At 32.5% G+C, this 17,242-nt stretch overlaps 3 protein-coding genes and 2 non-coding genes across 5 annotated transcripts in view; 4 read left to right on the forward strand and 1 right to left on the reverse strand.

The window, feature by feature from the left end:
- Positions 1–119: 119 nt before the first annotated feature.
- Positions 120–3,590, reverse strand: LOC110991924 (poly(A) RNA polymerase, mitochondrial). Its single transcript, XM_022257514.2, has 7 exons — positions 3,368–3,590; positions 3,120–3,295; positions 2,666–2,986; positions 2,465–2,593; positions 1,767–1,978; positions 1,420–1,652; positions 120–1,071 (listed from the first exon to the last, which is right to left on the reverse strand). The coding sequence occupies exons 1-7, from the start codon at positions 3,459–3,461 to the stop codon at positions 440–442; spliced, it is 1,797 nt and encodes a 598-aa protein (XP_022113206.2). The 5' UTR covers positions 3,462–3,590; the 3' UTR covers positions 120–439.
- A 1,323-nt stretch (positions 3,591–4,913) lies between these two features.
- On the forward strand, positions 4,914–6,061 carry LOC110991925 (ribosome-recycling factor, mitochondrial). Its single transcript, XM_022257515.2, has one exon. It carries the CDS (start codon positions 5,253–5,255, stop codon positions 6,000–6,002), a length of 750 nt encoding a protein of 249 aa, XP_022113207.2. The 5' UTR covers positions 4,914–5,252; the 3' UTR covers positions 6,003–6,061.
- A 584-nt stretch (positions 6,062–6,645) lies between these two features.
- Positions 6,646–17,242, forward strand: part of LOC110991916 — an 82,426-nt gene continuing 71,829 nt past the window's right edge. The window contains exons 1-3 of the mRNA XM_045632344.1: positions 6,646–7,156; positions 7,258–7,390; positions 8,174–8,195. Coding sequence (XP_045488300.1) covers positions 6,713–7,156; positions 7,258–7,390; positions 8,174–8,195 — 599 coding nt within the window. The 5' untranslated portion in view covers positions 6,646–6,712. The remainder of the gene's footprint in view (positions 7,157–7,257; positions 7,391–8,173; positions 8,196–17,242) is intronic.
- Trnaf-gaa lies at positions 7,955–8,027 on the forward strand. Its single transcript has one exon. It is a non-coding gene; the product is annotated as a tRNA-Phe (tRNA).
- Positions 8,399–8,470, forward strand: Trnat-cgu. The gene has a single exon. It is a non-coding gene; the product is annotated as a tRNA-Thr (tRNA).

Below are 17,242 nucleotides of genomic sequence, written 5' to 3' on the forward strand. Positions count from 1 at the left end.
ACAGTTTTTTGTAATTTACAGGAACTAATCTGACAAAAATTAGTTTATTTATAATTATCTAACCATTTGGTATGAATATAACAATAAGGCTTATGAATATATATATTTTTAATATGTTGTAATAACATAAAATTTACTCAAATTACTGAAATGATTGTGAATAAACTTAGAGTTTCTAAACATTTCGAGGAGATATACATAACATACAAACTTTAGCACATATGCCAAATATTCATACTAAAATATCATTCAATATCACATACAGATGAAGAGGCTTTTTTTTAGTTTACATTATTTCATCAAAATCATGTCTTTGACAGAATGTTATATTTAAGATGAAAACTGGTTTAAAAATTCTTTACGATCACCATTCTAATTCTTTATTCTCATACAAATCACACACTCATCCATCCCACTCGCTAGGAATTAAAAAAAACAATCATAATTTATTCCGTTTTATTCTGTACACTTCGTTAGCAACTTGTGTATTCTTAAATTTCATTCTTCGCTCTTTTTGGTCTTTAGAGTCCAGTTTATTTTTTATGTCTCTCACACTATCTTCTATGTCTTCATCAGTCTTAAATTTTTTTATTTCTGAGGATTCGCCTTCTTCCACAAATAAGTCTTTTACTGACACTAATCTGTGTGTGTTTCCAACTCGCAGTAATTTCTTAAGACTCCTCGTAGTCTTTTTCTCTATGAGCCCTAATAAGCCCCAATCGTCCGCTTTCTTGCCGTCCAAAACACTCTCCATGTGCCATGCTGCATTCCTCACTTCCATTTTAAGCCTCTCACACTCTTCGAAACTGACATTTCTGCTCACGTTTAGCGATTGTTCTAGAGGATTGACAATATATAGCGGTAAGGCATTCGGCTTTCGAATTGGAACACCTTCGTTAATAGAAATGGCTCTGTCTTGGAAATCGAATTGGGCGTAAAATTCAAAGAAGTGAAATAGAAGAGTTTGTAGGTCGTCTTTGCTTTGACTGTAGCTGTCTTCTGGTAGTTTGTTTAGGTCACGTAGGAATGTACAGTTGAGATTCTCTTCTGCTATGCGGACATCTTCTTTACCTGCAGTAAATTAACATATTATACAAATAGAAAACTAAAACAAAAAAAATATTTAATAAGTATGGCGTTATATGTAATCAAATTTCCACTAAATCCTTCATCCTTAATTCGTTTTATTCCACTGGATTAAAATAAAAATTCTATTGAAATTTGTTGAAAAGGTTGGTAGGCAAAATGGCGTTGCCTATCCAAACAAAATGATTAAAAAGACCTAAGCAGAATCATAATTTCCACTAGAAACCCTGCATCATATTCAGATTTAACCTGTTGATTAATTACTGCTTCAATACAGAACAAAAATCAGTGTTAGAATGTTAATAAAAGTTTAACAGTAGAAGTGATACTTACTAGACATTTTTACCAAGTACTTCAAGCTTGGCAATACAATACCATCATTTCTTTTCTGCTGAAGAAAAAACAGGACCATCAGTGTCAGAGGAAAGTTAGTTATCCACCTCCCAGGATGTGGACTTGTAAGAGAACAGGCACGCGCCCAGCGCCGCACAGCAAATGTTAGTGGCCTGACTCGAGGATCTAGAGACCCAAGTAGCCATAGCAACTCAGACATGTATACACCAGAACTGTAAAAATCACTTGATATGAAGTTCGGGGTCTCCAGGATTTACTTTTATGTGTTTTGAATGAATATTGAATTACAAAGAACAAAATTAATTTATTGAATATTTTTTACTAACGTGTTGTTATAGCACAAGTCACATTCTAGATCAGCCATCTCATGTGCATATTTAACTATGGGCACCCTAGCATTTAATATCCTGGTCACTCTGGCTGCACCTGGGGCACGCAGCTCAAGCAATGTTGCCACTAATTCCATATGGCGCTGCCAAGGGCTTCTTCCACCTTCACATTTTTTTTCTTGAAATACTAAACGCCTTTTGGGGTCCATCTATAAATTTATGACAGTACAATATTGTGAACTAGTACAAAAGGCAAAAGAATTTTTTTTATGATGACAACACTGCTACTGTAACATAAATTACTTCCCTGCCGTGTCCAAGATTTACTGAAGTTTTCCAGTTTTATTCAAATCTATTTACTATTATATAAAAAACACGGTTGAGAAAATATAAAGTTCACCATTGTTTTATATAATTTTATTGTATATTATAATGTTAAGTTCGTATAATTATTTTTGTAAGATATTTTGTTATACCTTTTCTTAAAGTGCCAATGGACTTTATATCCAGCTAATAAATAAATAAAAAATCATAAATTACAGTGGTGTTTAATATATTTAATGAGTAAATGAATATTATATTCTATAGTTATTGTGTAAAAAAATTACTTCAAGACATTTATCTTATAATTTAATAGATAGGATAGCCTAAATCGCAAAACTTAAGGCACTTTAATAATTTGAAATAACATTTACCATTTCAGGGGCTACAATATTTGTTAAAACAAGGTCCAAGTCACAGCCCATTTTACCAAACCCATTCACAGATGAACCAAATGGCTTGATTGCTATGTTTGCATAAAGACTGCTACATATCACTTCAAGCTAAAAATAATGTACTTTTTATTAAAACTCAATTTAAGAATAACTTTATTAAAATTTATATTGAAAACCAACCTGCCTAGCTACCATATACCGTAACCTTATATCCATATCATTCAATTTTGTTTGATCATAGAGTAGCTGCAATTGATGAGAGACTGTTTCACAGTTTTGAAGTTCATCAAATAATACATCTTCATCAATTTTACAACTACCATGTTTCACTGCTAATAATTTATTACTAGCAGGAAATTTTTCTTTTGCTCCGGAAGCTGCACGAAACCAAAGAAATGGTGACTGTACAGACATAATATCAACATCTTTTTGATGAGCACTACATGCTTGTAAAACCTCCTTCATGTTATCTTCAGAGCTAAATTCAATAAGCATATAATGCTGCAAGAAACAAGTAAGTAATGAGGGCTGGTATAAAATTCTGTTGTAAGTTTTATATTGTATGAAACATATGTATATGGTAAACCTTCTTTGAAACTCTTTGCTAAATAAACTATTTATTATGCTAATTTACCTCGTTATTTGAGTTTTTATAATGGTGAACATCATTTACAGTTGCATATTTTGAACAATATCCATACAGTTCATTAAATGAGGACTCTGAATTTACTTGAACTACGAGACTTTTTTGTGCTTCGGCTCTTCTTTGTGCCACAACTTCGTCAAATGTTATAAATCTTTTAGAATTATCTGAAAATATAAAACAAAATATAACCTATTATAACAAACTTATTATAATGTATCTATAATATTAGATAATACCTGATTTATTTCTAAAGGACAAGCATTTACAATAAGAGGAATTATAAGGTTTTCTGTTAAGACACAATTTAATTGTCTGTAATAATACAGACATTTTAAAAATACTAGGAAATTAAATTAAAACTAAGCAATCCTAAAAGGATAATATTGCCCTAGAAATAATCACAATACACAGATATCCATCCACAAACTAGTAGACTATTAATATCTACATTCTACAGATCAAATAGAGAGAAACAACTTATACTCTGATTTTTCATTCGAAAGAATTCTGAAATAAGTGTTGCTACTATAAAAAAACTTCACCGAAAAAAGAGAAATTTGACCTATTTGATGGCAATGAAAAGTAAAATACTACGTATTTTTTATGTTTACCTACAAAAAGATAAATTAAATATTTAACTCAAGTGACCTAATAAAAAAAGGTTGGTAATCTCTGACATGTCAAAAATGATAGCTATCAGAATACTACGGAATTAAAAATCACAGTATCGTTAAGAAAGAAATCATTAATAATCAATCAATCAAAAACAATATCTTTATGCATTTAGGTAAACATGTACACTTATGAACGTCAAGAAAACAAATTAAATTAATCGTAAATTTACATTTACCACCTGTTCGCAAGTCAAAGGCGTAGAGCGGGTAAGAAGAACTGGCAAGAAACTTTCCGCCACTCTTTTCAATCGCCAAGTTTTTAATACAAATTGTTTGAACTGGAGCAAATCAATCCCAAGGATTAGGATCATTTAAGTATTCGTCACATTTATAAAAGGCTTTATTAATTAATTTACTTTTAACAATAGCTTTGAGTTTATTTGGTGACAGTTCTCTAATTTCGCTTGGGAGTTTGTTGTAAAAACGAATACAATTTCCATATAAGGAGTGGTTTATCTTCTGGAGCCTGGTTGGTCGCACACTCAAATTAGTTCTATTACGCGTATTATACAGGTGAAAGTCACCATTTGTTTTAAAATCGTTTTTTTGTACATACAACAAGGCTTCAAGAATATATTGACCGGATAATGTCATAATATTTAGTTCCTTAAATCTATTCCGTACCGACTCCCTCGGGGAAACACAAGAAATACCCCGAACAGCCCACTTCTGCAACACAAATATGGATTGAAGCTCTGCAGCAGCACCCCACAGTAGAATACCGTAGGACATAACACTGTGAAAGTAGCTATGGTACACAATTTTAGCCGTATCCTTATCAGTAAGCTGTCGGATTTTTTTTACTGCATATGCTGCAGAGCTCAGCCTATTCGAAAGAGTCTCTATGTGTGGGCCCCACTGGAGTTTACTATCTATTGTTAAGCCTAGGAAAACAGTTTTGTCAACAAAGTTTAGTTCACTGTCCTTAACTTTCAGGTTACCAATATCTCGCTTTACGTTATTAGTTGTAAATCTAATGCATTTTGTTTTATTCTCATTAAGCAGTAAGTTATTCACATTAAACCAGTTAACTATACGAGAGATGGAATTGTTTACATCGTTCAATAATATGTTTTTCCTATTCACTTTAAATAAAAGTGAAGTGCCATCAGCAAACAATACCATCTCATGAACTTCGTTGACAAATAAAAACATATTGAAGATTACTGCCAAAACTAATTGACTGCGGAGGCATTCCTGGCATTGTGACTTATCATAAATAGTTTATCATAGGTGTCAACATGAAAAATGTAAGCTATGAATTGTTTCGTTAATTTATTTTACGAAACAAGGTGTTGTTTATCTAGGTTGCTTTCTGCAATCTGCATACTCAATAGTCAATAGTCAACAGTGAACCGAAAAGTAAATAACAATTAGAATGGATAAATTCACCAGATATTATAATTTATTTTGATCTGGTTGCGAACATAGCAAGCTTTAATTCAGAATGGCTAGTCGTTTTTTGCAGCGTTTAGTGTTTTCAAATTCTTTGAGGAATATAAAACCTAACCTCTCTCAACGCCATGTAGGTATAAATTCTTTAAATACAAATACAATTATAATCAGAAATTATGCTAAAAGTAAAGATCGAGGTAAAGAGAAAAAAGGCAAAACACCGAAAGTGGATATTAATCCAACAATGATGGCAGAATTAGTTGATGTGAATAAGATAAAAAGTAGATGCCAAACCTCAATTGACAAAATGCGAGAGGATTTTGCAAAGAATTTATCACTAAGATCGGCAACAGGCTCAATAGAATCCTTGCCAATCAAGTATGAAGGCAAAGATTATGAGTTACAAGAGCTTGCTCAGGTCATAAGAAAAAATCCAAAAACCCTTGTTATAGACTTTTCATCATTTCCTCAAGTCATACCAGATGTTTTAAAAGCCATTCATAGCTCAGGATTAAACTTAAATCCACAACAAGATGGAACTAGGTTGTATGTCCCTGTACCTAAAGTGACAAAAGAGCATAGGGAGGCCCTGGCAAAAAATGCAAAAGCTTTGTATATTAATTGTCGAGATGCTATGAAGGACATTCAAAATGAGTTTATTAAAAAGAGTAAAAAACAGACTGGAGTTTCAGAAGACTTAGTTTATAACATTGTAAAACAAATAACTGCCTTATGTGAACAATATCAAACAGATGCCAAAAACATATATGAATTAAAAAATAAAGAACTTCTAGGAAATTAAAAGCATTATTGTAAAGTGGTTATTGTAGTCTAATAAATATATAAAAAAATCATGTCATTTTTTATTATTAAAACAAATATATATTGGTAGGACAGACACCACTATTAATTTGTAACTTTGTATTTAAATGATAATCTATGAGCTAATTGCAATAATTAAGATAACAGTAAAGTACGAGCTATTTACATTCTTACTTTTAAATGTAACATTATAATAACAGGAAACTAGTTTGTGGTTGTTGTAAACCTCTGCTAATTAAGAAGCTTTTGTATATTATATGCTGGTGTGGAGTGCCTGTTATAAATGTGATTCTAGAAGTATATATATATATATAATTTAACTTTCTTTTCTGACATTCATAAGTGTACTTATTTACCTATATGAATAAAGTTATTTTGAGATTGAATTGTGCAAGTGCAAACTTAATCAATACACTTCGAAACGTAAACTCCATTATTTCTTCTTTGTTAGGCGGGTAAATAATAAATATTAGATGTACCACAGGCCCTTCTTGTTGCTTAAAATGTTTTTACACTATATCAAAATGCCGATAGTGAATTGAGATTAATGACAATTGACGTATATTATAGATAGTCTGTCAGCTAGCATCTGGCGATATCGTAGAATGTTTAATGTTTATTGTTTTGCTTCACTGACTACTCCAACTGAACTGCATTCGATTTAATTTTATTACTTTTACTAACATTATAATGGAAGGAAATCAGCGTAAAACCAAAAAGTATTATGATAGGGTTATGCCGCGTGTCAATAGTATATCTCGTTCAAGTTTAAAATCAAATCCAAACATTACCCGCCACGACACTTCTTCCTTACGTCTCGGCGGCAAAGCAAGTATTTCAAACTTTAGTTCCGGTGTTATAAATGAACTTCCAACAGTTTTGCATGATTACATTCCTGAAAAGGTAAAGCCTAAAAAGATCATACACAGTACGAAACCGAAAAGAACGCTACAGTCTTTAGATTTGAAAAAGTCTTCTCTTCAAATAAAAAATGTGAAAAGTAGTAAAAATCTTCACGCCCAGTCTTCGGCGCCAGCTATTCTGAATTTGGATAAAGAAGACTTATCATCAAGTCTAAGTCATGTCAGACAGTGTTATTCAAGTCGGTCTCACACCAAATTAAAAGAATTAAAGGTAAAGTTGCAAATCATCTATAAGAACTTTTTTGAATTATGACATAAATACAATCATGTTTAAAATATCTTCAAAACATAAATATATAAAATCACTTTCAGGAGGAAATAAAAGAATATGAAAATATAAAAAGGACTAAAAACCTCTGTGGTCGGCTATACCAATCATGCGGAGTATTGCTGAATGCAGAAGGAAAGGTAGCAGCTGACAAGGCGGTTCAGGCTGAGAAAATAGGTATATTTTTTCCTTGCAATACATTTAGTGCATATTAATTCATATTTTCAACGTTTTTGACATAATGATAAACAAAATATATCTAAAGTGTACATTTATGAATGAAATTGAAATGAAAGCAATACATATTTAAATCTACAATTAAAATAAATAATTCTAATATAAGAACTAGTCTTAAAATGTAATAAATACTAATACTAAAATATATTATTAAAAGGAAAATTAACATAATAAAGTAAACTATCACAGAAAAAAAGTTATAACTATATTTTATTTAAAAACCTAGCATCTGATATTTATTTCTGTCATTGCTACATACCGCCATCTATTGTGTAAGATAGTTTCAACTTGGTGTGGTTAATTTGTTGGTTTTACAATTATAATAATACTTCATGATTAAACTAGATGTCGCTATTTCTGCAATTTGTAAATAATTTAATTGATATGTTCCGTTAGTACAATACTTACTAATTTATTCAGTTGGTGTCATACGGAATTTTTAAAATTATAGAAATACACAATGTTTGAAAGAAACTGTTCATATATTTTGAAACTCTAGTATCAGCCGAAATAGCTCAGTTGGGAGAGCGTTAGACTGAAGATCTAAAGGTCCCTGGTTCGATCCCTGGTTTCGGCAATTCTTTTATATTGTTACATATTTGACATAAGAATAATATTCAAGATTTGGTCTAAATATATTTCGGTTAAGTTACTTCATTTAGTTAAGTATCGAGTTTTTCTATTCTAGCCGAAATATATTTTCAAAAGAAAACTGTTTTTCAGATGAATCGCCACCATCGCAAAGGTACGTTCTTAATGTTAAAATTTTATTTATTACTATTACACAGTTGCCCGTTGTGGAGTGTTGCCGATTAAACATTAAGTACTTTTTCTTATAACCAATCGATTACGTATGGTAAGGTATAATTTTTTTCATTTCACTACTTTTTATTTGCTACGAATATTTTCAATGTAACTGATTGACCTATTTGGCGAAGGCTACATATAGCCTCTTTAGCTCAGTGGTAGAGCACTGGTCTCGTAAACCAGGGGTCGTGAGTTCAATCCTCACAGGAGGCATTGCATTTTTATTTTACCTTTAAAACTTGTCGTATGATTAGGTTTCATAATTCATAGTTCTAGGCTTCTTATTTATATAACAACTATACCTATCTGATTTATTATATTTGAGTTCAAAATGTTGGCGTTTTATAACTAATAAATTGAATACTTGGGCACGATAGCTTTGTAAATTTTTATAGCAGAGCGGAAGAGGCATTTTTTTGTGTCAATCTCGATGCTATCTCCCTTTTCATTTGCATTTTCAAATTAGCGTCTTTATTCGTATGTACTAAGTAACGGTTTTATTCGATTTATCAACTGTTAATAATAAACAAGTAAAAATGCCTTACCCGGCCTGATTATGAGAGACTGACAATTAATAGAAGATACATTATTGAGTATTCTTCCTCAATATACTATACGCGTTTATACGATGAAGTACCGTTATTTACCTGACATATCCTGTTCTGCCTTATCTCTTTGCCATACATGAAAGCCAAGTAAGGCATGTACAAAATTATATTTACCTTCGCTCTTGTTTACTTCAACTAGCATTATCTGATTAGTTTTTTATTATTTGGACCACAAAATCAGGATAAACAAAGAAATATATAAAAAATAATTATAGTTTAAAGTTAAATTTTTATTTTAAATTGTAATCGCATTATTTTAACAGACGGTCTTTATTATCTCTTATGCCGATAGAGATAGATTTTTGTGTAACACACTAACAGGATTTTTGTGCCTGTTAGTGTTTTTTTAAGTGGCGAGTAGTTTATGAATTAAGCACCTTAAACATTGGTTTTGTCGGGATTTAAATCCAGGTTCTCCTGGTTCAGGCACAGACGCGCTATAAGGATTAAAGAAGACGGTATAACAATGTTACTTTGTATTACGTTTTCCCAGAAATCTTATGAGTTTAGGACCAGATAAGCATCTTAATTTTGGGTGCGAGTTGCATATCTCTCTTACTTTAAAGGCTAAAGTCACATTTGTTTGTAATTTACGGAATAGTGGATATTCACATTCAATTACTTGCGATAAACGTATTGAACATTGCTGTTTATTTTTATCCATATTGACGCGTTATAAAAAAACCCATACGTTGTATTTTACGTCGTTATTTACAAAGCATCGATACGTCATATCCGCTTTCCGCTGGCTTGGCTCCAGGATTCAGGCTATTTCTGATATCGACATGATGTACGGCAGGGAATTAGACCATTTCCGTAACATTTCCTTTATTTTATAGTTTCTTGAATATTAACTAGGATTTTTTGTATCACTCGTAGTACTGGAACTATTAATTTAACGTTATAATTGTCTCAACCTATACTATTATATTAATAAAAAGTATTGCTTTTAAACATACTTTGACCACTATATGAATTACTAATCTCAGCCATTTCAAAATTTAAAAAAAACTTAAGGATTCCTCGATTTCTCTCTCGTTATAGAATTAAATCTTCTGCTACTCTCTTTCGTAGAATCATGCTAAGCCTAAATCTGCTATTTCTCCACAATTTTGTTCAACTGATGTTTGGCTACCTATTAAAATCATTTCAATCAAACACTTTTCTAATTACATAGGTAGTTAGTAATAGTTATTAAGCAATTAGATTTTAATTTTATTTTGTATCCCATAAGCGAGAGTAAAGTCTAGTAAGATTTTACCGAAATGCCAATTGGTAAACCGTTTTTTATCATATAAATAATCTTATATTTTGCCTGATTATTCGGTATGGCGTATTCTTAAAATAGCAACCGCGGCCCTTATAAGGGCAACGCACTCCCTGAAATTGAATGGACGGACGTCATCAAACCTTTTAACGAGATTATATTACGTCCTTATTGCTCCCCTTGCATAGAAACGGGATGGCTGTTTTTTATATTTAGCATAGTGAATCAATGATGCACTTGATACGAAGCCAAAAGTGTTTTGACGTAAATTGTTATCGGCTGCTCTCTGCTTGTAAACAAGGGATTTTTGGTTAGTGCGCATGTCATGATTCATGTAAGGATTGCAGCTCATTGCGTTTTACTCAAAAGGTCCGAGTTACATAATACACAAAACCATATTCTCCTGTACTGTGTAGAGTGGTCCTCTCCGGTCCGTACTCCGTGTCAGAGACGTTAAGTGGCAGCATCAAAAATACATCCGTACGATTGAATTCCATAATATAAGTTGGCCAGTATCATTAGGTGCAGATTTGTCAAGTCCATGTTCTCACTAAAAAGTGATGACACATTCCAAATATAACGTGGGGTTACGTGTCGGTCGAAATTTGAATGATCTTCGAAGAAGAGAGAAAAGAGATAACCAGATTTCTTATAAAGACGGTTAATGAACAGAAAACACTGTAGTTATTTCGTTCTCAAAGTTTTCAGAATCGACCTAACTAAGCTTATAACTTTTTACAAAACAAAAATTAGTAAAATTTATTAATGTTAAAAAAAATAAAATCTTTTGTGTTGATGTTACCTATAATCATATATGTTTACTTTACATATAATAATAAAGCCCGTTTATTTCCAATCATGTACAGTTAAGATTTGTTATGTACCCATTTTTCTTGTTATCCTAATATTCTGGTTCCTTCGGTACCTATGATCGGAACCCCTTCACGGCTCAACGTCTTTTCGAGCTTTTGCAAATATGGCTTTCTATCTCCATTTGCTGCTAGTTTACATATATGTTAAATTATCATCGGTACACAGAGTTGCTTATCCAATTCCTCACGTTAAAAAATTTATCTACTATTAACGTAAAATATAATAGTCAAATAAGACAAAACCTTCAAAAATTGTAGTGTTAGTAAAACTTGGTGTTCCAATGCACAAAATGTATCTTTTGGCAGATACATACTGTAGGCATGCGAATATGTATGCAAGAGAAATCGAATAAGCCCTTAGTAAATTGCTACATGGCATCTACAACGTGATTTACTTGGTACGTACGTGACTGGTCTGCGTGCAAGCCATGACATTTATCTCAGGGGCTGGGTGTACTCTAGCCTGAAACAGGTTTAGTGCATCTAATACTGTAAATTATGTGAGCCTTCTAGCGTTATCTGAATGTCTATCCCCGATAAGTCTCCTACAAAATTAAACAACAATTCGTCGTGAGTTATGTAACCTCATCCTAAAAACCTTCAACAGTATATACGTAGAAACGGTATACAGAGCATGTATGTGTGGACTTATGTATATTTTTAATCGGACTAAAACCAAAATCAAAATCCACTCGACAGTTATTCATAGGATTTCAATATAATTTTATATTAATCGTTTCTCTGAATTAGTAACATAAACAATTCGATGTTTTCCCGTAATTCAAAACTAAAATAAGATTCCAACTTGCGTCTTAAAATACTTAAACCGCTTTCAAAGAATCATTTGAGCTTCAAGCTTTCACGTGAGACTCTAATAGGTCAAGAGCACAACAATAGACGGCAGATGAGGTCGTGCGGTTGTTGACCCGAGTACATGCGCAGACGCATCATCATTTTGTATTGAATTGTAGGGATTTTAAATTAAACAGGCTATATCTTAGTTATTTGCTATTATTTTTTTATTGATTCTTATTTCTTACACAATTATGCATCTGTATTGTATATTCGCGGATGCTTGGCAGACCCTTACGACTTCTTTAACACACAGTCAAGTTGCATGGATTTGGTTAGGGCCACGCCTTCTTAAGTTTTCATGTCATTTCCACAAGTGCATGTAAGGTATATAAGTATCTCATTGTCCTCATTTTAACTTGTGTGATGTTTGAGAGAAAAAATAAAATATAATCTTGTGATGAAACCAATCAATGTTTTTTAATATCCATTGAAGTGACTTGGATCTGTAATGGTTTCTCAATTTTCCAGAACGTTCTGTGTTCAGATTGAATGCAGAATCCCAATAGTATTTACGATTGCGTGGTCACGTACTTCGGCACTTGAATGTCGAGAGCTTGTACGTTTTAGGGTTCGTTTGTTTGAGAAGTTCTATCGATGGCCACCAGCTGTTTCTGTTATAATTACTCTGTAAAATACTCTATTATTATAAAGATTACATCGATAAACAGTAATAAAGATAATAATAATAATAAATACCTGCTTAATTTCCAATCATGCAAAAGTAGCTTAGATTTGTTATATATAGATAGCTTCCTTCAGTTCCGATTGATCAAAACCCCTTCAAGGGTATAGGACTCTTCTAAATTTTAAAAAATATCTCTGTCCATTGCGTTCTTTCTCCATTCGTTTCCTGCCAACGCTTCTATTTCATCTAAGAAATAGACAACCTCCTTTGGGGCGACCTCGTGGCCTACCTCCCTTGGCCCTTTCTGTTTTTAATTGACAGTTATATTTTTTATTTTTAAAAGGTCAAGAACCCACTTAGCAATAAACTTCCCTTGCGGTTATCCTTCGGAGTTTAGCCGACCGCGATCACGTAAATGTTCCTAGTGGAGTACGTGAATACGTGATCGTCCATGTCACGATCCATGCAAGCTAATCAGGTTTTCCTGTTATAAAGTATTTTAGGGATGTGTTATATTTCAGGTTAAGCGTGACTTGCGAAAAACTTCATGATTATATGTCGTTGGATTGGTTGATGTTTTAACACAATGTTATATTATATATCCTTTCTATAACATATTTTACTTATTTACTAAAATACATACATTATCCTTACAGACTATCCCAATACCATCATGTTAAGAAAAAATTATATAAAACATGATAAAGTATATAATATTAAACACATAATATACACAATATCGCTGCTGTGAATATGTGTGATGTTTGACAGCAAAAAATAAAATAAAAATAATTAACAACTAAGAGCACTGTTATGGTTGAACTTACGCTGCGCAGTAACATGAAAAACATCGCGTGAAAAGTGACATCTTTTCCTTAAAACTTATGTTAAGTCCCTGCTTGCTGTTTAAGCATGATTAATTAAGCAGGCAAACGTATCTGTTCCATGTCTCATTATAGTTAACTTTATATCTAAGAAAATACTACACCAATATTTCACTCAAATACATAATTAATTACATCTAAAAAATATATATGCTAATTCTGTAATAACAGTTTCAACCTCAAACATATTGTCGGGCTCCCCATCTTGTTGCTCCCGAATAGTGAATCAATAATGGCACCAAAGCAATCCTACGTTTGCGAATAGAATACTAAACAAGGGAATAATCGGTGGGTATTAAAGCGATGAATACCAATCATTGTGATAATGCGCTCACGTTCGCTGACGGCACGGTGTTACGAGAGGCGGTTGGAGTATCTGGTAGGTGCATAGTAATTGTTCTATTAATGCATAAAATTGCTTGATACCATATTGCTAAAAGTCGTATATTTTTCTATTAACCATTGTAATTATAAATTTATTTGTTTATCAACTATCTGATACTTTTAGTAGATACGGTTTGACAATTTTTAATAAGTGAATTCTGAATTTGGTATTTTACACATTTGCAATTACTGCATACATCACTTGTTAAGCAGGAAAATATAGCTGCAGCTGAATAGGGTCTGGCTGATAGTTGGTGCTGGTAAACCCTAGGGTTTTCCTGCACATTACCTTTTGCCACAATATTAGCGTTTAGCTTTAACAAATACAATAAATTCATCAAACAAAACTTTAATACATTTTATATAAAATTATAAATCTATTATAGTACATGCAGCAGTTGTGTGACCATTTTCCGGTGTTAGCATACAATAACAACAATATTGTTTTTATACCATTTTCCTTTAATCATTTGTCGGTCTTTGACCTTGTTTTACCTTAATTAGGGTATTTTTTACTAACTCATTTGCAACATTAAATAATATCTCGCCTCCTAATAAAACTTTCATAGTGAGACGGTATTTTTCGATTTCTACAGTGGAAATGAATCGCAGCGGTCTTAAAGTTTATTGAACGTTGAGGTGAAGTATCGTTCTCCCATATTGACCAGCTATCACTTACCCATAACCCGCTAGAGACGTACAATTGTAAACAATATGTAAATAAACATGTTGAAATTCATAGTTGCGTAAGGACGACTTCCGATCACTTCGAGTTACTTCCTGCGAGTAATGAAGTTGTCTCTAAGCTCATCACGCCCAAACTCTAGATTGTCTATCGATTTTCAATATCTAAGAGGTGTGTATGAAATGTGAATATTAGTATACTATTAGTTAGGCTAGCTTAAGACTAATATTTTTTTATATATAAGGGGCAGGAGGCTCATCTGATGTTAAATGATAACTAAATTCCAGAGAGCTTGCGAGTGCGTTGCCATCCTTTTAAGATCTACTGTCCAAACTGTTTACGATGACATCGTTTAGAACAACATACCGGTTATATTGACCAAAACCAAACGTCCCGGCTGGATCAGGTTCTGAATGACGTCATCGGCTATTACGACTATCGGTTTTTACGACCATATATGAGTAGAGTCCCTTTGATGTCGTTCTAACAGATTTTGACTGTAGTTTTTTTTTCTTGAAAATAATTTAGTGGGTAGCTGGTTTCCCTGTCGCAATTATTTTTATCTAAGTTAAAAACAGGGTACAGGGTTTAGATTTTAAATCTTTTTAGAATGTTTTTTTTAAATTCTTGTTACACGCAATTAAAAATGAGCCTACCTTTTTTAATTATAACGGTTTTTTATATCTTGAGTAAATGATTAATTTCTGTTTTGCATATGCAAGAATTTCTTTAGTTTTAATAAGAAATACGTTCCGGTAAATATACAAAGTAATGATTCGTGTCTCTCAAACACTTATTGAGTGTAAAAATTAACGCATCGAATGAATTGCGAATATTGAGCATCGGAGAAAAGACAAAATCGTACTTGAATTTATTTATAGCCGTATAATTTTAGTATCGTCCAAATTTCAATTTGTTAGCGAAATTATAGTATGTAGTAAAACGTATGTGATTGATTTACAATGATGAAGTTGTTAATCAATCACATACGTGATTGAGACAATGTACAACAATGAAAACGTTATAATTTCGAACATCTATATTTTTGTCTATCGTCTTATACACATCACAGCATAAGCTATATTACAAAGATGCTGCCTTAACTATAATATAGATAGATACCATCTGTGACACGCGATTTCATTGATTCGACAAATTAATTTACCTATACAAATTTTCTATAAAAAAATTAGATTAGTTGTTGTTCGAAGTTACTCCAACTTCAGGTCCCACGAAATAAATTAATCAGAAATCTCCTTTAATAATCCTTCCCTTAACTCCACTATCAAACTATACATTGACAATATAAATTACTTAAAATTAAGCAGCTATATAAATACAAGGCATACATTTTAGTTACATAAAATTACTTAACCAACTACCAACGATTATTAAATTTAATACGTAACAATAATCATATACATCTACCTAAAATCTGAACCGGAAGCGGTGGCAAAAATATGACCTATTTCGTAGCGAGTCTTTACAATAGCTTGGATACGGGAAATAAAAGCAGTGGACCCGTTTAAAATACGCCTGCAAATTTTTGTGGAAGATGGTCTCTGCAGTTATAAAGTATGGTGGCATGATAAAGGTTGCTTTTCTTGTTTTTAATATGTACCTATGTTTCAATACGAATAAACTTCTTTACACCTAAGTAAAGAGTCATGGTCCATATGGTGAATTTTGCGATTAAAAAGAGTAGCGGAGAGTTTCTTGCCAGTTCTTCTTGTCCTGTAAAAATGAAAATTTACAATTAATTTGAAATCTTTTCCGTTGACGTTCACAAGTGTACTTGTTTACCTTGTTTGAACAAAGTTATTTTGAGTTTGAGTTGTTCATAAGTTTTCAAGAAAAACGTGAATTGAAATAAATTGCGCCATTCGAATAAATGATCACGTTGCGGTGATGCAACTGGCTGCGCCGATAGTGATGGAATGCAATTAAATGTGCCGCCGTGACGAACCGCTTATCGTGACCTTGGCAATGACATTGCGAAAGGTGTGCTACGTTCCTATCGAGCGTGACCGTGCCTTTGTTTCTGATAACTTGAGAAACGATATGACGCGACCACATTCAAAACGTGCTTTTTCAATGTAGTCGGTAGACCTTCAGCTGGTATGCATTTATTGCTCAATCGACTCGTTCTGTTTATAGTTTGATAATATATACGGTATAGTTCCCAGACGTAATATGTATTTTTTTATTTATGTATATGTCTTGAATCAATTTTATATTAATATCTAGTTGTGTATATACTCAGAGCGATCCCTAAAATGCTGGGAAGTGTTTTAGTAGGTGTTGCCCACCCAGTGTGACAAAAGCAGATATTCTGGTGTTGGTGAAGTCCCTTATACCTCATGTACCTATGCACCTATGTTTCGGTGTATCATGTAGTTAACGAAATACACAGGTTAACGGACTTTTTTAATTGTCCGTTGAGTGAACTGGCAAAAGTTCTATTATTTGTTAGTGCCTAGAGTTAGTTAACTTCCTTTATTTTTTATTATGTAATTTCGTAGGTTTGTTATTTTTTTGTTTCGTTTGTAAATTTTATTTACTCGTTGTTCACTCTTATAAATTTAGGGTCAACTGTTAAGGCAGGAGTGTTTATATAAATAAATAAATTTGCAATTGCTTTAGAGAAGTAAATATCGACCGCGTGATTTTCCTGCTGCACACACGAATAATTATTTAGGTACGGGTGTCACGATGTATTTGCGTTTCGTATGTAAACACTTAGATACTCTGTGGTAGATTTCATTCACCGCCTCGTGATTTACCTTTTGTTACGTAGATTTTGAG

This window comes from Pieris rapae, chromosome 19 (genome assembly GCF_905147795.1).
Source record: "Pieris rapae chromosome 19, ilPieRapa1.1, whole genome shotgun sequence".
Classification (NCBI taxonomy): Eukaryota; Metazoa; Arthropoda; class Insecta; order Lepidoptera; family Pieridae; genus Pieris; species Pieris rapae.

Bases quoted from the DNA above. Each gene is read 5' to 3' on its own strand.
- LOC110991924 (XM_022257514.2), bottom strand. From the start codon at position 3,461: ATGTCTGTATTATTACAGACAATTAAATTGTGTCTTAACAGAAAACCT. The intron at 3,296-3,367 runs GTATTATCTAAT...TTATATTTTCAG, and splicing joins GTCCTTTAGAAATAAATCAG to ATAATTCTAAAAGATTTATA. The intron at 1,072-1,419 runs GTAAGTATCACT...AATTTACTGCAG, and splicing joins GTACTTGGTAAAAATGTCTA to GTAAAGAAGATGTCCGCATA.
- LOC110991925 (XM_022257515.2), top strand. From the start codon at position 5,253: ATGGCTAGTCGTTTTTTGCAGCGTTTAGTGTTTTCAAATTCTTTGAGG.